Below are 22,802 nucleotides of genomic sequence, written 5' to 3'. Positions count from 1 at the left end.
AAAAGATCAGTATACATACAGACATGAGTACAATTCTTAGATCAGATTCATAGTAGAGATGGTGAGCTTTGTAGTTGCAAAGAGTTCTTTCAGAATTAGTCCATAGGTTATCGTCCAGTGTTCATATTCAGGGTGATCCAGATGGGACTGGATATCTGTCTTACAACCCAAGCTTCCTCTGCATGAAGCATCAAGCTGATCGGAGATAAAAAGGATCAGGACCCAAGACATCTTTATAGAGTTCCAGGCCTTCTTTTGACAGCTTGGAGTCCTTAGGCGAACAATAGGCAATCATGGAGACTTTGAAGTAGACCTATTTCCTAAGCATCATCGGTAATTAGCTACAGGGATTAACATAAGGCAATTGCCTGTCTTCCACCATTCGCAGGTGATTTGCTATACATTTCAAAGAGAGATGAATACAGTGATATCACTGTGTTTACAGTTCATTTAAATGTTAATGTTTCCTTTTGATCTCTGAATTAATAGAATAGAGCGTAGACAGGGACTGCTCGATTACATTGTTAACCGCTAACAATATATATGTAAACACACAGAAACAGAGACATTATCTACCAATATCTCCCTAAAGGTTGAATTGGGGGTCTATTAGCCTGCAAGCTGCTTAACCCTCTCTGGCCATGTGTCACAAATGCAAATAAATATTTTAAATAGTCTGAAAAAGTGAAATAATGCTTTACTAAAATGTTTGAAATCTGAACAACTGTCATTTTCCATTTTATTTTGCTGCTTTTTTTATTTTCTCATTTTCTGGTTTCCTTAGTTGAAAACCAAATTTTAATAACAACCTCACTCATATGAAAGTGCCTCTTTTAATCTATGAAGTACTGATGAACAAAGGAAGATACGCCTGTAGTCTTGTGTTCTGCTAGGCTCTCAGGTGTCAGTCCTGACAACTAGATTATACAATTCCACACCCGCCTCCCATTCATCGCTAAACTTCCTGATCAAGCACTGCACAACCATTGCATTGACTTTCTTTCCTTCAACATCATAGCAAAGGCATAACAAGAACCAGTGGCTGGAAACTGACACATTCAAGGTAGAAGTTAGACACATTTTTAACAGTGAGGGTGATTAACCCCCTGGAACAAACTACCAAGGAAAGTGGTAGATTCTCCATCTCTCGACATCTTCAGATCAAGACTGGATGCCTGTCTGGAAGTTATGTTTTAGCCAAATACAAGTTAAAGTCTCAATACAAGGGTAAATGGGGGAAATTTAATTGCCTGTGAATATACAGGAGGTCAGACTAGCTGATCCAATGGTCCTATCAGGCTTTAGACTCTATGAAACTTCATCTTAGATCCGTTCGAAACTGACTTCTGCTTTCTCTGCTACTTTAATTGCTCTCACTGAAGTCTTTAATGATCTCTTCGTGACCATATTTCAGGACCTCTACTTATCTTAATCTTCTCTGCTGATTTTTGATGTTGTCAGCTTTCTTCTTCTTCTTCTTCTTCTTCTTGACATCTGATGCTAATTGGGTTTTTGAGATAATGTCCTCCCTTACTCTTCTTCCCGCCTTTGATAGTTCTGTCCATATCTCTCTTGGTGGGTTCTCCTCTTCTCCTCTCTCTGGAGGTTTCCCCAATGTTCTGTCCTTGTCTCCTAGCTATTCTCACTTAATGCCCTGCCTCTAGATAATCTCACCAGCTCATATGTTTTCAGGTGTGATCTCTGAAAAATCTGTTTCTCCACTGAATAACTGCTCCTTACATTGACTCCTGCATCTCATTTTATCTCTGGCATCTCCTCTTTGATGTCTTATAATCAGTTTAAGCTGATGACGTGGTCAAAGGAGACTCCTAATCTTCCATTCCCAACCACCAACCTTCTTTCACTCTTGACACACCATAATTTCTGTCATCTCAGGGTTATTTTCTCTTCCCCTTTCCTTGTCCCACAAATCCAGTCTCTATACAAGTCCTGCTAATTCTTCCTCCCCAACAATTCAAAGTTCCATCATTTTATTTGCATCACTACAGCCAAATCTCTCATTCTGGTATTCATTATATTCTGCCTCAACAACTGCAATAGCCTCTCTCTGGCCTCCCAAATGCACACTTTGTCCCCATCAAACCATACAAATTGCAGCTGCTAAAGTCCTTTTCCTTGCCATCAAGTTGATCATGCCACTCTCTTCTGTAAAGAGGCTACCCATCCACCCTTGCATCTAATTTAAGCTTCTTTGCACCAATTTTAAAGCTCTGATTCTGCCCCTTATTGAGCTTTGCAACACCTCTCTTCTTGCTCCACTAGTATTCCCCTGCCATGTCCAGCTGTTTGTTAGCTTATCACACAATTGCCTCCATGTCCTCTCCCATGCAGCCCCATACATGGTACAACCTCCCTGCAAGCTCATCTGCAAAGCTCTACACCATTCACATTAGAAGTCTCTCTTAAAGAGTCACTTCTACCATGCTTCTTACAATGAATGGAGATTATTTTTATATAAAATGTTATTGTTTCCCTTACCTTAACCTCCGTCTGTTTGTCTATTTATCCTTAGATTTTCCCTTAGAGCTCTTAAGATAGGGTCTCATGCTTTCTTGAATATCTGGAAAGTGCTTAGCATGTTATGGGTACTACTGTAAAACAAGTATTTGTGTGATTCTGAGATGGGGCTCTTTTGAGAAGACTAGAGAAATCACTATCATGTGCTAGAGTCTGGCACATCCCAGTCACATACTTGACAGCAATAAAACAAAATATATAATGTATATGTATTAAGATAACCTCCTCTCTGTAAGCAAGGAAAACATCAGTTTCATTGTTCTTTTTTTCAGCTAGAAGATGATATTGTAGCAAAACCTCAGTACATTCAGAAAATAAAAAACTTTGCTCTTAAACAGCCATCTGATGAGTGGATGATTCTTGAATTCTCTCAGCTTGGATTTATTGGTAAGTGTTGCAGCTTCTGCAGGATCATTAGCATACAGCTCAAACTCAGAGGTGCACTACTAATGTAAATTTTACATGGAATTGTGTTTCAGCCCCTGGAAGGGCTAATCCCAAAACATCCCTGATTCTCTAGGAAATGCTACAACCATGTAAGACTCCCAGTCTATGTTCAGAGTCTCTCACTGTCCATGCTGTATGGCACTGAGCCTGTAGGCATTATCCTTATAGTGCAGGATCCTATTAACCCAAGATCCAGTCACACTGTATTCATTCCCACAGGGAAAAGAGGTCCTGCCATGTTCCCAGCTCCTTTTTAACTGTCTACACACTTAACTGGACTCAGGAGTCAGCCCCTCCCTCCAAGACTGACAATTTGCACAATAATTGTAGGTGTGGCAGGCTTCCAAAGATGCTTATTGGGATGGATAGAGCCTTTATTTGCAATTGTGTAACTTATTCTGTTGAGAGATGGGAAACGTGGGTATGAAGTGGTCCCAGGGGTGGTGGGGGTGCAGCTGCATAGCACCCCAAGGTGCAGAACATAGCTGCCCATCATCAAGCCCTGGATCAGAGCTTGGTGGAGAGGGTGGGCCTAGATACCTAACCCATTCCCAAAAACCAGGAGATCAACAGAAGGCTTTATCTTGACAGAGAGTCCATCTGGGGAAGACCCTGACTGTTCAAGGGCCCAAATCCCCAAAGTCCCCACATTAAGGCAAAAGCCTTTGGGGAAGCTGAAGGACATAACTATAATGAAAAGATGTGACCACCTGCTGCATCCCTGCCTGACCCCTTTGCAGCACTGGTGGTGAGTGTTCCCCTTTTACACATGTATACTTCAACATGCAAAGGTTTCTATATGTCTGTTGATGATCACATAGCAATTCCTAAAAATTCAAGATTAAAAATAAAATGCAGCCCCTTTGCAAATCTATTTTAAATTTTTCATAAAATTTTTAGAAGCTGTGTATCCTTGTTATGGCACAACCAGAATGATGCTCTAGAAGTAATTTTAAGTGGGTTAGATTGCCAAAATGTCAATGGGCCGTATTCTGCCTTTCGCTCCAATTGATTTCAAGTCAGTGGACTTTGACTCATTGTCAGTGGGAGCTATGCGTACTCATCCAAAGGTAACACTTGGCCCATTGGTTGTTAGTGCCCCTTGAGTTTGTGCATTAAATCAGCTAAGTCATCATAAATTAGGAGTTGTTTGTTTTGCTTTAATAACTGTTAGTATAACTGAACTATCTGACAACATGGTAAGTAATCACAAAATATACATATTATGAGCAAACAACATTCTCAAGTTTAACAGTCTAGAAATACGAACAATGGGTAATTCAAAACTGATTTTGTTTCAACAAACAAATTGAACTGCATCCTGCTCCTGAATGTTGTGTAGAGGAAGCAAACTTGTAGACAAATCTATGGTTGGGTCATATAGGAGGGAAATGTCTATGCAGGATGCTTCCCTGTTCCATTTAGCAGCCTTCAGCTATCCTGCAAAGCAGGGAAATGAGACATTGGCTGGGGCTGGGAGTGAAGGTGGTGTGGGTTAAACTGAGATGAGTCTCCACACACACAGTTGCACCAGTTTAACTAAATCCATTTAAGATTACACCTTTAGCTAAACTGGTTCAACTTTGGCTATGACGATCTTATAGCAACATACACTGTACGCTCCCCTAGCATGGATATAGATAGCAGCATAGATGGTGAGGCACTGCTTAGGTGAAGAGATTTAAGACATGCCTGAACCTCAGGGTATGTACTCTACACTGTTCAATACACTCCCAAGCAGGTTCCTTTCATTGCCAGAGCCTTTCCCTGACCAGGAGAGGCTCCAGCAGTAACCTGCAGTAGGTAATGGTTCCAGCATTGGGGAGCTGCTGGAGTCTTTCCCTGCTGCCCCAGAGCCTTTTACTGTGGCATGCAGCTACACACAGCAGTGTGGATGCAGCCTGCTTTTCCCTGTGGATTGTAGCTACAGATACACCACATGCCGCTGCTGTTATACCAATAAATTAAAAACCAGCAGGATCTTATTAAAGGGAAAAAGGCAAAATACCACATTTATTGTGAATACAGAAAGAATCATAGTAAGCAGTTAGTTATAGTTATAACATTCCATTCAATCTCATATTTATTCACACATTCATTCATACAAACACACACACACACACACACACACACACACACACACACACATGTTCTGTTGTTATCATAGTACCAGCCTTAGAGTTGCTCATGCCAAGCCACTGGCCAGGTGGCCTGGACATGAGGAGGGAGCAGGGCCTTGTCAGATGCTCATCTGATGCTCCTGGAAGTTGGAAGTTGAAGAATCAGACCCCAAAGTTCTCACTTTCTAGAGTCCATTTTTATAGGAATTTCTTCCTGTGCCAGTCTATGGGAATTGCTTCATCATGCTGTTGCTGAATCAATCAGCAGATGGCACATTCCTGACGGCTCCGTGCTGCTAGATGTTATCTTGTTCTTTGGTTCTCCCATTCTTGAGGCTGTTGGGTGGATTCCAGTCTGCCCTCCGGGGGTCCTCTAGTTATTTCCACTTGACGCCTTCTTCAGCCGATGGACACTGGATTCTTAGGCTGGCACCTCCCTGATCATTCAGTTATTACCCACACCAAGCATCCATCCACATACATCCTCTATCTCTATTTTAATCACAATTGTTAATACAACAAAAGGGCGGGGAGTTTCTGGGTGCTGTTTCTCTTGTTAGAGTATTGCTTTGAGTCTCTCTCTCTGTGAATTGCTTTGAGAACAGACTCTGTCTTAGAATGTACTAACGCAATTAGCAGCTTGCAAGTTTCACACATAGAGGGAGAGAAACAGTACCAAAAACCAAGAGACCTCTTCATTAGTAATACCCTGGAATTTGAACTATGGGGAATCAAACTCATTTGTGATTTTAATACAGAACTTCTTTAATATGATCCAACACTGCCAGCAAAGATAAGGCTGGAACATGTAGACCAGGCCTAATCCTGCAAGTGCTGTATTCCCATCTAGCATCGACTCCAACACTTAACACAATTTTAAAGGTGTTTAACTGCATCTACAGTACGTGCTAACAGATGTTTCATATGGGATTAGTAAACAGGAGATGAATTGTTTTGTTTTGTTTTTTTTGTTTAAATCATGCTCTTTCCTTGTTTAGACACAATTTATGGGTGAAAGCCTGACCCCACTGATGGGAGGTTCCCCCACCATGGGAGGTTCCAACAAACATATTGAGGAAAATCGTGGAAGCTCCTTCACTGGAGGCGGGATAGCCATCTGTCTTGGATGGTTTAATCACAACAAATTCTGCATCTTGGCAGGGGGATTAAACTACATGACCCTTGTGGTCTTATGGTTCTGTGATTCTAATGGTAAAACTTCTGTTAAGTTCAGTAAGGTCTGGGTTCTACCCTATGTGTTTGGGTGCAGGAAGAAAACATGGGCTGTAGTGATATGCAACAGGACTAAATATGACTGAAATGTGTGATTTCTTTTATTTTGTTTTCAGGAAAGTTGTTTAGGACTAAAGATTTACCACTCATAGTAGAATTCTTTTTAATGTTCTACAAAGATAAGCCCATAGACTGGCTTCTAGACCACTTTCTCTGGGTTAAAGTATGCAATCCAGAAAAGGATCCAGTAAGTATTTCCATATTTTATGACTACAAAATAAATTATATTATAAATCACAGTTAATACATGATTCAGTTTCAAAAACAGAAAAGTAAAAATCCCTAAAACACATTTATGTAGTTTGGAATTTGTAAACAGTTATTGGGGATTGTACTGTAATGTGATTCAAAGTATAATTTAACTGAACTACTAGCTTGGACATCTTGTGTTAATAGTTTGTTTGATTTCATTCCGTAATGAAGTAAGCATACACAACTATATTATTAACCAGTAAAAGCAATGCTTGCTACTTAATATATGCTATGGCAACATGGGAATTAAAATGGCAAGAACAAAGATTAAAAGTAAACATCAAACCTATTAAAATGTTCCTTCTAAGAAACCTAATGAGGAAAAATAAGAATTTAGATTCTAGTACTATAGATGGCTTGTGTGGGCAGACTTTGCATTTACATGAAGCTCCACTGATTTTAATGGGGCTTCTTATGGGTTCAGGAGTTTGCCTGTGTAGTCAATTGCAGAATTAGAGCCTTATGTAGCATATTGTATTGAGACTTAGCATTTGATTTCATAGTATTTTCAGACTGCTAGGATACTTAAGATAAAATTTAAGCATTACTAATCAACACCTTAGTTTATTAAAACCACCAGTTTTAAAATCTAATTTGTTTGAAACTGTTCATGCTATTTACCTTTTATATTTCCCTCTGTTTAGAAGTGGAAGACTGGTTTGTTTCTAGTCTGTTTCACTGTCTGGTTTCATGAGTTAGGAAAAGGCTGTAGTATTTGTTTGCAAATAATGCAGGAAAGTGTTTGGTGCAAAACCAACCTAATGTACTTGTTTTAACTGAAACTGAAATAAACAGTTCCAGGTAATATTGGAGAAGGTGCCATTTCTAGAGTTCCAAATGTTTCCAATAGCATTTTAACTGTGTGATTCTTTTAAAATAGTTCTATTTTTACACTCCTTTTCACTTGTTTAGATGGTGCTTGAGTGTTCTCTAACTCCCACACTTACACAGCCTGTGGTGCCTTTTGTCACCAGTCATGGCCTTCTTAGATCCTGGGCTAGGTTAAGCTCTCCTGAAGAGGACTGCTGACTACGCTACAGGGGGGCAACAAGAGGTTTTCCTCCACCCTAGTTTTTAGAGCGCAGATGGTTTTACTTGAGAATAGGATAATGACAGTTCTCACTCTTTGTGGTTTTTTTAAGTGTTTTGCATGTGTATTATTTTTTGTTGGTATGGGTGGAAAATGATTCCACGTGAGAAAGATATGGGATGTGTAAATGGGTGAGTGAAGAGAGTTGAGCAAGTGGGCTTAAAAAGACTCATTATGATGACACGCTGTAGGGAAGATGAGCTTTGGGGATGGCAGAAGGTGGCTTGTTTTAAGCTCCACCAGTATAAAGAGGACTTAAAACTGCCTTAAGGAGGCAGCTGAGGATTCCCCCAGCATGGCGTTTCACACTCCCCACTTAAGCATAGGAGGAACCAGGATTTTACTCCAGTCATCCTGGGCTGGCAACCCTGGAGCTCTAATTTATCCAAGGCCTGAAGTGGCCCCAATATGCGTCTGATGCACCAACAAGGGGTGATGGAAAGATGTTATAATGTCACCTCTTCCCCCTCCGTATTCCTCAGATGTGCTGAGCTCAGCTCCTAAGGACTGAGCCCTTAGTTTTCATTTAAAAAAAAAAAAGTTGGTAGCCCCTAAGTTTGTGAATCATACATAAACCAGGAAGATAAAATAGCATGTGTCTCTGCTTCTGTGTTAGCTTCAAGTTGGCAAAAGTAGAGTGATGACGACAAGTTTCTAGTGAGTTTCACATCTGCTAATCAAAATTCTGTGCCTTGCAGGGACACTGTCAAGTCAAGTCAATTGCATGCTGCTGCTGCCAGTGGAATGAGCAGCAGCAGAGGCAGCTATTTACAAGTATGCCACAAACAAGAGTGGGAGGAGGGCTACAGTAGGACAGACAGCCTTTTCCCCCAGCAGCAGCTCATAAGCTGATATGAAAGATGGAGCCTTCAACCAGGGTTAAGGGAAGGACCCTGAAAGTAACTCCAACACTTTCCCTTTCCAAGCAACTGGAATTCTTACTAGTGTGTTGCCCCAGCCTATCCACCTCTGGTTGGTATGTTTAATCATCTGGCCAATAGGTTAAGTACATGTTTCCATCCCTCGCAGTGCGTTTGGGAGCCATTGTAGAAGCAACCATATATTTTCACTAAATGTTGGTGAATGGGCGCAGCCATCAGGTCCATGGGCACAGCCATCAGGTCCATGGGCACTTCAGGAACTTATTCAAATCTGCCTTTAAAAGTGAATGGAAAGGTTCATATAATTTTATGGAAATTCAGGTCCTTTGAGGATGAGTCGGTAACTCTCCAAATTCCCACCCACAAGTAGAAGAATTATCTAAAGGGGTGGGTGGGTGTGTGTATGTGTGTGTACACTTCTGAATCTTCTAGACAGACGGAGCAGGGAATGGAGTGTCATGGTGTGAATTTTCCTCTTACCATTATAACTCAGGTTATTATGGGAAGGAGAGAGCTGGCTGCAGCAACGTAAAATTTGTTGATAAAGTAGGTGCCAAAAGCATCATAGCAACAGAAAGGATGCACGTTGCACTGAGGTAGGGTGCCCAGACAGCAAATGTGAAAAATCGGGACAGGGGGTGAGGAGTAATAGGAGCCTATATAAGAAAAAGACCCAAAAATTGGGACTGTCCCTATAAAATCGGGACATCTGGTCACCCTACACTGAGGAGAAGACACAAAGCCTGGCTCATCACAGATGACATACCCTCAGTGTAAGGATAGCAATAAGTACACTCACTGGAGTGGAGGGAGACTAATGGGAGCTAACATTTAAAAACAAGAACAACAACAAAAAACAGCCCAAAACCTCAAATCACTCTGCAGTCCTCCAGAAAAACATCTCAGGTAAATTGCAAAAAGAAAAGGAGTACTTGTGGCACCTTAGAGACTAACCAATTTATTTGAGCATAAGCTTTCGTGAGCTACAGCTAACTTCATCGGATGCATACTGTGGAAAGTGTAGAAGATCTCTTTATACACACAAAGCATGAAAAAATACCTCCCCCCACCCCACTCTCCTGCTGGTAATAGCTTATCTAAAGTGATCACTCTCCTTACAATGTGTATGATAATCAAGTTGGGCCATTTCCAGCACAAATCCAGGTTTTCTCATTCCCCCCCGCCCCCGCCACACACACACACAAACCCACTCTCCTGCTGGTAATAGCTTATCTAAAGTGACCACTCTCCTTACAATGTGTATGATAATCAAGGTGGGCCATTTCCAGCACAAATCCAGGTTCTCACCCCCCCCACACACACAAACCCACTCTCCTGCTGGTAATAGCTTATCTAAAGTGACCACTCTCCTTACAATGTGTATGATAATCAAGGTGGGCCATTTCCAGCACAAATCCAGGGTTTAACAAGAACGTCTGGGGGGCGGGGGGGGGGGGGTAGGAAAAAACAAGGGGAAATAGGTTACCTTGCATAATGACCCAGCCACTCCCAGTCTCTATTCAAGCCTAAGTTAATTGTATCCAATTTGCAAATGAAGTGTTGAAGTGTTGGGTCATCCTTCACTCTCACAAATCTTGGGAGACAGGCCAGTCCTTGCCTACAGACAGCCCCTCAACCTGAAGCAAATACTCACCAGCAACCACATACCACACAACAGAACCACTAACCCAGGAACCTATCCTTGCAACAAAGCCCGTTGCCAACTGTGCCCACATATCTATTCAGGGGACACCATCACAGGGCCTAATAACATCAGCCACACTGTCAGAGGCTCATTCACCTGCACATCCACCAATGTGATATATGCCATCATGTGCCAGCAATGCCCCTCTGCCATGTACATTGGTCAAACTGGACAGTCTCTACGTAAAAGAATAAATGGACACAAATCAGATGTCAAGAATTATAACATTCATAAACCAGTCGGAGAACACTTCAATCTCTCTGGTCACGCGATTACAGACATGAAAGTTGTGATATTACAACAAAAAAAACTTCAAATCTAGACTCTAGCGAGAAACTGTTGAATTGGAATTCATTTGCAAATTGGATACAATTAACTTAGGCTTGAATAGAGACTGGGAGTGGCTAAGTCATTATGGAAGGTAACCTATTTCCCCTTGTTTTTTCCTACTCCCCCCCCCCCCCCGTCCTTAGACGTTCTTGTTAAACCCTGGATTTGTGCTGGAAATGGCCCACCTTGATTATCATACACATTGTAAGGAGAGTGGTCACTTTAGATAAGCTATTACCAGCAGGAGAGTGGGGTGGGGAGAGGTATTTTTTCATGCTTTGTGTGTATAAAAAGATCTACACTTTCCACAGTATGCATCCGATGAAGTGAGCTGTAGCTCACAAAAGCTTATGCTCAAATAAATTGGTTAGTCTCTAAGGTGCCACAAGTACTCCTTTTCTTTTTGCGAATACAGACTAACACGGCTGTTACTCTGAAATCTATCAGGTAAATTGGTTATCTAATCAAATTGATATTTAAAAGTCACTGAGGCATATATAAATTAAGGTTACATTCACAGTGTGATTGGAACAAATCTGTTGGTTGTCTCCCGTTTTCTCCCCTGGATCCTGAGGATTGCAAGGATCTTAATTGAACTTCAGTACAAGTTAGAGTAGACTCACCATTCCTATAATGCAGTGGTTCTCAACCGGGAGTCTATCGCCCCCTGGAGGTCTGTGAGCCATTTGGGGCCAGGGGTGCAAGGCCCCATGGCTGAAGCCTCAAGCCCCGGTGCCCCCCGCGGGGCTGATGTCAGGAGCTGAAGCCTGGAGCCCCGGTGTCCCCCATGGGGCTAAAACACACAGCTTCTAGCTACCTCCCTGCCTCCATCCTGAACTACCCTCTGCTTGCATATAGCTCCTAGCTATCCCCTGCCTGCATTCTGAGTGGTTTTCAAACTTTTTAAGATGAGCCCTCCTCTTTGAGTTATAATTTTTGGTTGCACCCCTGTCCCTACAACCCAGACAGGCTGGGTGGCCTGCTGAGGTGTGGCCTGTGGTGGAGGTGGCATTCCCTCCCTGGGCCCTAGCATGTGGAGCTGGCCTGAGTCCTGCCAGGCCCTGTCCCCTGCCCCAAATAGAAGTCAAATTATGCCTGTGCCCAAAGGCCCCACCCCACCTGGTGGTCAGAGCCCCAAGTCCTCTCTCCCCGCCCCCCCCCACCCCCACACTCTGGCCCTGGATTTTAATAGCATGTTGTGGGGCGGGAGGAGGGGTCTGAAAGAAAAAGGTTGAGAACCCCCGCTATAGTGTATCATGCTCTACCTTTGCACACAACACACCCTAGGCTGGGACCCTAGGCCTACTGAGGATTCCTCTATGATTGCAATATCCTCCTAAGTTGCTTTAAGGTGGTTAAGTCACTTTTGCATTGCTGCAGTGGCACAGAAAGGGACTTATTGGGGACCAAGGTTCTGGTGTAGTATTTTGTAGTCACTGTGATTATGGTAAAATATGGTATAGCTACACATTGATTCCACCAGCAGGGACAATAACGTGTCACAATTGTATCTTTTTGTTTCAAAAGTGTAGCACCCTTTTCTAAAGAAACAGCTGCCAGTGCACTGATTTGCATTTACTCCCCTTTTCTAGCATTGTTTTACTGAACATCTGCTTTAGCCGCAAATATAAAAACACTTTTTTCTATTTATATGCTCTCAGCTGTCTTTGTGTATCTAATTAGTACTTCGATAAGAGCCATAAATCCCATCTGAGATTTTGCATTGGAGCTAGTTAGATGCAGCTTTTCCATCCCTTTTCACTTTAACTAGTACTGATAGAACTTACATAACACCTTTAATCTATAGCGCTCAAAACACTTTACAAGGTTGGTTAAATATTATCATGCCCATTTTAAAGATGTGGAAGCTGGGGTACAGGGAGGTTAAGTGACTTACCAGGGTTGCACAGTGATTCAGTGATGAGCTGAGAGTAGAACCCAGCTTCTGCCTGTAGTCTTGTGCTTTATTCTATTTAGGTCATGAGGCTTCCTTATATTTATCATTATGGCCTACTATATTTAGGGTATCAAACTGCACTGCTGTTTACATCCAGAGCACAAATCAGTTTTAGGGGAATATTCTCATATCTGAGAAAACACACCGATGGAACAAGACATTGCAGAAATTCTTACTGAACGGCAGTTACTTGCATTTCCCAGTTTGTCACTTAATTGTCCGAAGTTATACCTAAATTAGAACACTAAGATTTAAACCCAGTGCTTGAGAACTCCACGTCATTTTCAGGATGATCCAGCATAATGTTGTAACAATTGCCTGTATCAAACACAACAGAAAGAGCCAGGAGTGGAAAAGTGACCAGGATCTACAACAAGATGGTCAATGCAGATTATGGTCAGAGCTGTTTGGTAAAAGTGATATGATGAGCTCAAAAAGCAAACTGAATTTTTTCAGACAGAACCTGCAATAAAATACAACTAAACTTGAGCTAGGATTACATTCCTCCACACTTTAGACAGAAATATAGATAGGAAAGTGGTCTTTAGTTGATTTCTCCTATTGTTATTTCTTTGACCAAAAAAACCCCAAACAAAACCTAATAACATTCAAACGTTCAGAGAGAATAGAGGCTTAAGTGAAGAGTTCCAATTCTGCCTTATGTGAATGGTTCTTAAGGAGTCTCACTGAAGTCATTGGGATACTCACCAAAGGATTACTTTTGTGAATATGGATTTCAGGACAAAGCCTGTAGCTATAGCAATGTAATGAAATTGAATTACTGATGGTAGGACGGATCTCTTTGTTGTTGAGGGGGAAAAAATTCATACACATGACCCTTTTTATTTCCTTTCCAGAAACATTGTGAACAGCAAAAGGCTTATTTACGTATCCGTTCTAAGCCATCTCTTTTTCAGCACGTGGGAATTCATTCATCTTTGGTTGGAAAAATACAGAATTTAAAAGTAAGACTCTTAAAAAATTTTCCACTATATTTCTAAATTATCTGTATGAATTCTGACTTGTATGCTTTTTGAACCGAAAAACATTGTGTATTTGGTGATAAATTTCATGTACCAGAAGTGCAGATTAATGGAGGAGAGAGATGAGAGGACCATATTAATTTGTAATCTGAACTGAGTGGGGGAAATACACTCACAGGACATATTAGGATATCTTCCCTGAGTCTGGGCCTTCAATTAATTAGTAGTAGTACCATCATAGTGCCCAGGATCCCTCTGGATGGATCAGGGCCCATTGTACTAGGCAATGTACAGACACACCAAAAAGACAGTTCCTGCCCCAAAGTGCTCACAATCTAAATATAAAACAAGAGACAACAGGATACAGACAAATGGGGAAGTATAAGGAAACAATGAGACAATATTGGTCAGCAGGATAAGCCGTGGTCTGAGGACACCAGCATGCTAACTGTTGTCAATTTTTTTGTAGGCATCATGGCAAAGGAAAGTTTTGAGGAGGGATGTGAAGGAGGATAATGAGGTAGCTTTGCAGATGTTTGAGGCCCACCTCCTAACTGTGAGGGGTGGCATGGTAGAAAGCATAAAAGTCTTTGTTTGAAACTTTAACAAGTAGGCAATGGAGATTGGCCTCAGGAGCTGAGCTGAGGCTGGAGTCAACGTCTCAATAGTTAATGGAAGATGATAGGTAGGGACTGACCATGAAAGGCATTGAAAGTGAAGACATATATGTTAGAGATAGAGCAGGAGGACCGAGAGGCAGATTGAATAGACGGGCTTCTTTATTGCTGTACTTGTTCCCCTCGACCCAATTGTCAAGTAAACACTGAATTAATTACAGCACACTCTTTTCATCTTAGTATGTAAATACCTGCATTTACTACAACACCCCCAAAACCCTTATAGAGTAATATGTATGCCTACGCAATGAATATTAATAGCTATATACTGAATATAATTTCCCCGCCCCTGTTTACTGTTTACAGCATTAAGCATATTCTACTGACATTTTTACTTTGAAGATACCTTTCTTTGCAATAAATGCAGCCACGAATTCCCTTAATCAGGAGTTTTCAGGGAAGGGCGGAAGGGGCCATGACCCCAAGCTTGAAGGGAGGGGGAGGTAACACTGCTTTACACAAAAAGTATCCTTTAGATCCCCACATTCCTTATGCAGCGGCAATGCTTATCAATCCTTAACAAGCAGAAGGGAAGGGAAAAGGGTAGCAACTTTATCAAGCGAAGAGACAGTGAGTGCCCGCGCCTACTCCCTATTACCATGCTAGCAGTTACCCAGGTCTTTACTTAACCCTTACATACCCCACCAATGTAGTTTGTCTCCCCTTTTATCACGTAAAATACAGTGGAGGGATTCAAAGATAAGGGTGATGTGGTCCATGTGGCAGGCTAGGAAAATGATCGTTACAGTAGCATTTTGAATGGATATGAGTGGGGCATCTGCCAAGGGAAGAATGTTACAGTAATCAAGATGTGAGATGAGAGCCTAGTGAGAATTTTCACTCTGTGGATGGATAAGAAAAAAAGTATCTTAAAGATCTTATACTGAAAGAATCTGCAAGATTTAGATGTAGCCTGGATGTGATGACCTAGAGAGAAGTCCAAGTCAAAGATAACTCCCAGCTTACCGGACTGGGTGGCGGACTGGTGGTGTTGTCCACAATGATCGAGAAAGGAGGTAGAGTAGTCGGCTTGGCAGGAGATGGGGAGGGGAGAGAAAAGAGTTTCTGTTTTAGCCATGTTGAACTTGAGCTGATGTCTAGATGTCCATAAGGAGATGTCAGTGAGACAAGCTGAGATTTTAGTTTGGACAGGAGGAGATGGGTCTGGAGTAGAGAGGTAGATCTGAGAGTCATCAGCGTAGAGATGGCAGTTGAATTTGTGTTCGCGGATGAGATTACGTAGCGATAAGGTATAAAGGGAGAAGAGAAGGGTACCAAGGACCCCCTCTGGAGCCCCCACAGAAAGTTGGAGGGGGGGACAAAGCAGGTCTTCCGAAGGACACAAGGAGTGATTAGAGAGGTAGGAGAAGAAGGAGAGGACAGAGTCACAAAAGCCAAGGGAAGACAATATTTCAAGAGGAGCATGGTCAGTTGCGTTGAAGGCAGCTGAAAGGTCAAGGAGAGTGAGGATGGAGTACTGGTCCTGAGCTTTGGCTAGGAAGAGGTCATAAGAGACTTTAGTGAGACCTGTTTCAGAGGAGTGCAAGGGGTGGAAGCTGAAATGGAGAGGGTCTAGGGTGGAATTTGGGAAGAGGAACTCCTGACAGCAATTGTATACAATGCATTTAATGAGCTTAGAGATGAAAGGGAGATGAGATGGTATTTGGAGAGGCACATGAGGTCAAGAGTGGGTTTTTCAATTACAGTGTCCTACTACAAACAATCAGAGGCTCTTCTACTTAAACTGGGGGAAAAACACCTTCTCAGGGAGGCCTCCTTTATTATGTCTAGATCATCTCAAATCCACAGTAGTCATATGCAATACCGTCTCAAGAGACTCTGGAATGGCTACATAAACAATGTAAATAATACAAACTAGCATAGGGCTTGATTTCTAGTCTACCCACAAAGATTCTCCTGAGGTTCCTGAGGAAATGGAGAGATTCCTTCTGGTAGCCTTTCCTCCTTAGATACTGGCCTTTCCTTATACGCTCCCACCTATTAGTAATGCACCACAGGTCTGTATTGCCTGTGGCATACCTCCTCCAATAAAGCAGTTGTTCTCACCATATAAGAGCACTTAAGTACAAGACTTCAGTCAGTGCTGTATGATTACATAAAAATCACCATATTGGATCAGACCAATGTTTTGTGTAGTCCACTTGTCTCTGACCGTGGCTTATACCAGATGTTACAGAAGAAGGTATAATGGGAAATTATGGAACAGCCTGCCCATTGGAAAAGCTTCTACATCATTTAGGAAATGATTGATAAAGTTTATAGTTATACAACATATTGTTGAGTTTTAGTGGTTTCACTGAAGGAGCTCCCATAAATATGGGATGCAATATTTAAAACCTAAATGTATCATTTTATATAAAAATAGTTCAGATAATAACTCTTCATTTTCTATAACAGCCCTCTGTGATCCAAGATATTTGAACACTGAATTATGAGTCTTTATATGTGATATTGTTTCTCTTTGTGTCTACCAGGATAAAGATTTTGGCAAAAACATGCTACATAAAGCACATGTTAACCCCCCTGCAAAAGTGACTACCAGCCTAAGAATATTCCAGCATTATACTTTGGAAAAGGCTTATGAAGGAATGGACTGTTTTTGGGCTTTTTCTCCAGTGGCTGGAGATTATATCTTATTCACTTTTTTACAGCCATTGAAAGCAGAAGGGTAAGTACTAAATGATATGGTAGGATACTTATACCCAGTTTTGAATCCTGTCAAGATTACCAATTCTCTATTGCTCGAGTATTCACAAACTTCCCACTTAAATAAGTCTGCTATGCCCCTTTCCTCTTTTTTAACGCTTTCCCTGAAATACACTTCTTCCTTAAAAGCTTATGAATTCTAGACTTCTCACAGGAATGAAAATTAAATAGTTAACAAAGAAACAAAAATAAGTGTAAACCCTATAGTGAAAACAGTGAAAAACAACTGATTGAGTGGTGACACTATTATGCTTATAAGAAGCACATGGGATTTTTTTCAGGGGAAAAGGCAATACGCCGTGTTTATTGGCGATACAACAATTAGCATATTCATTTAATCACACACACACACACAGTCCTGCCAGTCGATGTTATAGTTACCAGTCCAGAGTCCGGATCAATCTATTGGCCAGCTAGGTTGATGCCAGGTAGAGAGGAGCTGGGTTCTGTCGGTCACGACACAATGCTCTGGGGAAGTCTTGTCAGGACGAATCCAAAGTTTCATGGCAAAGAACCCTGTTTACATAGTGATCTTCCTTCATTGGGACCAATGAGTTTTGCACTGTCATGCTGTAATCAATTGCCGTTTGATGAATGCTTGTTTTTTTAGATTGTTCTTATTTTTTATTAGCCTTTTAGGGAGTTACCCCATGCTGGTTTTGATCAGTTATTTTGTCCCCATTGATGGGTGCCTGCCACATCTTTTAGAGTCGTCAATTTGCCCTCCTCTGACATCTCAATAGGGGCATGTTGCAATCTCCTGGTACCTTTATATCCATCCTCGATTCCTCCCTAGAACATCTGGTCCGGTGATGGCCTTCACACTTCTCTTTTAACACACACGTTCCTCATTCACACACAAAACAGATTTGATTTACACAAAGCATTTGAACAGGAACATCAAACTGCAATGCAGGAGAAAACAATCATTGCATTCTTTTACTTATTTCAAAATGCTAAACCTACAACAAAGTGGTGACCCTAAAGGTCTGTTACTGCCTTGAAATCAGCTTCAGCCACAAGATTCTTGCTGATGCATCTTTACCAATGGCCCATTAGGCCATTCCTTTCTGCTTTCAGAAAGGGTGGCTGGCAGGATATGGTCAAATCAGACATCAATACATTTAATGCATGCTACATGATTATTCTTTATCTTTTATTCTAAATTATACAAAATACAAATATAAAATCCTACTACTACAACACATCTTGGCAGTTCTAAAGTTTTTGTGTTAATTTTTGTTGCTTTGTCGCTTTCCTTCTATGATTTAGTTTATACTTCTTTGTGAGGAAGGCTAGAGTTCATATGCCTTAAGGAAGAAATGTTTTAGGGAAGGACTTAGAGGAGGGAGGTGAGAGCCTGGGCAAGGACCTTGTATCTGCTTCTGAATTTACAGTGGTGTAAATCATTGAATTAAATGTAGCTGCAACAACATAACATTATTGTGAGATCAGAATCAAGCTTCTTGTATTTTGTCTGGCTTGTAAACATTTCTAATATATTTTATGCTATATACTCCTATTTTAAAATAATATATGGTTATGAATTTCCAATATATACCACATATTTAAATTTCTTAAAATACAAATTTTATAACTTTTAAAACAGAGTTTTAGTGGTGAAATGCAGTTTGGTCTAAGAGCATAGTTTCTCCCAACACTGGGGTGCATTGGCGGGGCTTTCCTGTGTTGCCATGTTAGGAATGCTTGCAGTGGTGTGAATATAAACTAAAATTGGACAAGGACTTCTTTAACTTATACCATCCTACTAGTCACCTTCGGCAGCTTGCGCCATTTTTTAATTGGTCTGGGGTGTTGTTGGTTGGTAGAACAGAGCAGTGGGCAAGGGATTTTTCAAACTCTGCAGTAGGGCCAGGACAGGTGCTCCTGTTCTGCGTGTCTCCCATGTGCAGGTGGGAAGTTCCTCCTCTGCAGATATTAGGAAATGAACTTCCAAAGATTCAGGAGATCCTAGAGACATGCCCTAAGAGTGGGTCCCCACTTAAATTAGATCCTTGTTGAAATGCTTAATTAGCAGAGCTGCAGTCCTGCCCTTTCAATGATGAAACAGGAATTGTCATAGCAGATCAGACCAGCAGTCCCTCTAATCCAATATGCTGTTCCTGAGTGTGGCCACTTCCAGATACATCTTTAGAGGAAAGTGCAAGAAAGCCCATAGCAAACAACTATGGAATAACCTCTTTACAGAGAGAGATTCTTCCTAGCCCCTTAAATTAGTAGTTGGCTTATGTCCTAAAACAAGAGGATTTATACACCTAAACTTTTTAATTTGTCTAATGTAATTGTGGATGTTCTCATTATCCATATACACGTTAAATTTTTCTAATCCTAGTAAGTTCTTGGTCTTGATATCTTTTGACAGTGAGCTCCATTGGTTGACTATGTGTTACGTGAAAAATTATTCTATCATGCTTAACTAAATTGAAAGACAACATATTTAAATATTCTCTTGTTCGTGTATTATCAGAAGGGGTGAATGGAAGTTCCTAATTTTCGTTCTCTATATTATTAATTATTTTGCATATGTCCATCCTGTCGTCTTTGACAAATAATGTTTTCTCTCTTGGCTTCCCAGAAAGACACAGTCTGCAAAAATACATTGTGAAATGCATTCTCCATCACAAATAATGTACATGAAATCATTTTATACCACTAGATTTGTAAAATGTATTTTACAACACATTAATGTAATGAAAAAATGCTGTTGCCCCTTTGGTGTCTTGTGGGTCAGTTCCTTACTGGATGAAAAATCGGTAACATGGGTGACAGATCTGGATATTTTCTTAGTGCAGTTTTGGTATTTTGCACTATATATACCATCCTTGAAGGCAGCCTGAATATTGTTTGCCCATCTCATCTTTCAGGGATCTTCACCAAAACACCAATGCCCGACTCCTAGGGAGTACCTCTGCCTCAAGAATAGACTCAGGTTAGAGAGAATATGGCAGGGAGGAAACTGCTTTGCAGCATCACAAAACACTACAACAATCCAAACATTTATTCAAAGATTTTACACTGCTTACACACTCAGAAAAAGAATTTACAAGATCATGTGTAATATCCCCATCAGGTGACCCCATCATAACAATATTATAACAAATATTGCAGCATAAATAGAAACTGCTGTGACTCACAATGTTCATAATTCAATAGCTTACATGTTAATAAACTTAAATAGTCCATATCTTCCATTTTCCCAATGTGGGGTCTAAAAAGGAAGAAGGTGGCTTCTACACAACATTGCCTTTTCTCGCTGATGCTCCACTACTCTAGTGCTGCTAAATGTTGAGATTTTTATTGTGAACCTTATATTTGGAGTTTTTCTTAGTGCCTCAGCTCCTGGATTCATGTGAAAGTGAGAATCTCAGGTTTCATTTTAAAAAAAAAACATATATGAGCCTGAATGGTTGCAAAGAAAGTATTATAAGCATGAAATCTAAAGAGGCTCCAAGGCCTGAAGGCAAATGAAAAGAATCCAAAAAATATTTTTTAAAATCTCATGAGTTTTTTTGGGGCCTAACTCATGATTTTTGAATGCTTGAAGTTGGCAAAACTGTCACTCATTGGCCAATATTGGAGCTTCTTAGAAACACTTGAATTGATCAGTAGACCTCAATGAATAATTGAGGGCTGCCATTGGCACATAGGTCCCACAATAAGAGGTGCTAGTTGGACACCCTGTCATCAAGGAAGTTTCATAAGAATTAGGAGACAGCCCACTTTCTGTACCTAAGAATGCTGGATTCACAAGGAGTTCCACACTCTTGTAGCAAGACTTGGGTATGATCCTTATGCAGCTGCCTGCATGGGTGCTGCAGGCCTCAGCTAGGCTTTGGAATGATATGGGATCACTGGGGTCTGTGTGTAAGGGCTGGTGAAGCTTGGAATGGGTTAGGTTGATTGGGATTTGAGCACTGAAAGGGAGAAAGGTTAGTGACAATTCGGCATGGTTGTTGCTTTCCCCTGTCACTGTTTCCAGAACAGGTTGTCTTTTGGGGAGATATTGTTTGAAATGTAAAGGTTTTAGTACAGTTTGGCCAACTGGCTGCAAATGTTAACATCTGTCTCTGGCTTCACTCACGTGCTACTTGCAATAGAGAACGTGTATTTAAAGTTTTACTTCAGAAATGATTCTTGAGAACTATTCACCTAGAATTTTCTACAATACAAAAATATACAGAAATCATATAGTTCTCATTGGCAGGTACCTCTTTAGAAGTGGAAACATGGAACACCCTGGTGATAAACTGTTTAACACTACTGTAGAAGTTTGGCCTGCTGCTGTAAGTGTCTCGTTTCCCAATGCAATACACAATACTACTCATTTTATGAATGAATTGTCGAAAAATATATTTTATAAAACCTGGTTGGGACTTTTACTCTTTTGTTTTGTTACAGGAAACAGAATTATTAAAAGATGCAGTAGGCAATGGAGGCAAAGTTAACGACCAAACAACCAAAGATGGATATTTAAAGATCGGTAAACTACTTACTATCATTTCAAAGACTAAAACAATTTGCTTGTGTATACATACTATTAAAAAAAAACCTATACACTTGAAAGCTCCTTTAGTTCTATAAGAAACTCAGTATCTCAAAGTAATCAAAGAATACATTTTGAACTTCTGCAGGTTGCAGTATGTGGTTTGGTTACTTAGAATTCAATATGGCAGAGTAATGAAAACAGACTTTAGTAAAGGGGATAGTGAAGGTTTTAAATTAAAGAAAAAGCCCAATCATTTCAAGCTCTTCAGTAGGATAACTGACCGTGACTTGAGTTTTGCAGCTTGAGCTAATTGATTTTGACATCATTAACTAGTGGTTCAGCCAGCAACAAAGGTGAATGTTTCATCAGAATATGCTATTTTTAAAGAGATCTTCTACATCTTAACATGATACAAATCTATTAAACAGTATTTTCTATTAGTAATATGCTGATGTACTCTCAACATCACAAACTCATAGAACACCAAAGGAATGATTTCAATAATGTTCAGAGGCTGCCTAACTTCACACAAAACAGCCATGAGAGGGAGGATGACCCTTGTAATCTTTATCCCAATGGTTAGGATACTGGGATGTGTGAGATCCCCTGATTCAAGTCCCTCCTCAGCCTGATGAGAAGAAAGGATGTGAACAGGGATCTGCCACCTCCCAGGTGAGTACCCTAACCACCGGGCTAAAAATGAGAAGGGAGATCTTCCTCCTCTGGACTCTGTGTGTGGAATTAAGTGGGCTTTGAGCACACATATGGATTGGGCCCTGCAGGCAAGATAGGTGTCCACTCATCTACCTTTCCCTGGTCTGAGGATCTCTCTGGGGCTTAGCAGGAGATTGGTGTGCAGGCACTTAGAGGCAACAGTGCTCATGCCCAGAGGCAGAAACATAGTCACCTAGGGAACAATTACTGCAAAAATTTAGGTTCATGGTGAGTTTAGGCACCTACAGGATTAGGCAGAAGCCAAGTGTGGGTTTTGAGGATAACAGTGGCCCCTAAAAATGGGACTTGGCGTCTAAATCTCAGGCTTAGGTGCCTAACTTTTGTGAATCTGGGCCTTAGGTAACATTTATTATTGACATTAAAACTGTCTGCGCTAAGTCCACTAGAAAAATGCATTTCATTTATAGCTCATATTAGTGCTGATTGGTTTTGTTTATACATAGGTACATTTGATAATGGAATAGCAGAAGGCATCATCAGTCCATCAGTAGGAAAAATACAGGCTATTCGTTTATCTATCCATTCTGATTCTCCTGTGTGGGCATTACTGAGTGAGGTAA

At 40.9% G+C, this 22,802-nt stretch overlaps 1 protein-coding gene across 11 annotated transcripts in view; it reads left to right on the top strand.

Moving 5' to 3' along the window:
• Nucleotides 1-22,802, top strand: part of MGAT4D (MGAT4 family member D) — a 112,657-nt gene that overhangs the window by 84,286 nt on the left and 5,569 nt on the right. For 10 of the 11 annotated variants that reach the window (XM_043545719.1, XM_027825257.3, XM_037897251.2 and 7 more), the window contains 7 exons: nucleotides 2,811-2,925; nucleotides 6,455-6,585; nucleotides 13,471-13,578; nucleotides 16,769-16,962; nucleotides 21,226-21,304; nucleotides 21,420-21,501; nucleotides 22,686-22,798. In XM_043545719.1, coding sequence (XP_043401654.1) covers nucleotides 2,811-2,925; nucleotides 6,455-6,585; nucleotides 13,471-13,578; nucleotides 16,769-16,962; nucleotides 21,226-21,304; nucleotides 21,420-21,501; nucleotides 22,686-22,798 — 822 coding nt within the window. Of the gene's footprint in view, nucleotides 1-2,810; nucleotides 2,926-6,454; nucleotides 6,586-13,470; nucleotides 13,579-16,768; nucleotides 16,963-21,225; nucleotides 21,305-21,419; nucleotides 21,502-22,090; nucleotides 22,180-22,685; nucleotides 22,799-22,802 lie in introns of all 11 variants that reach the window. The other variant, XR_005225132.2, reaches the window with a different exon arrangement.

This window comes from Chelonia mydas, chromosome 4 (genome assembly GCF_015237465.2).
Source record: "Chelonia mydas isolate rCheMyd1 chromosome 4, rCheMyd1.pri.v2, whole genome shotgun sequence".
Lineage (NCBI taxonomy): Eukaryota > Metazoa > Chordata > Testudines > Cheloniidae > Chelonia > Chelonia mydas.
The sequence above is the reverse complement of the archived record's forward strand: the minus strand, read 5'-3'. Positions and strand labels throughout refer to the sequence as shown.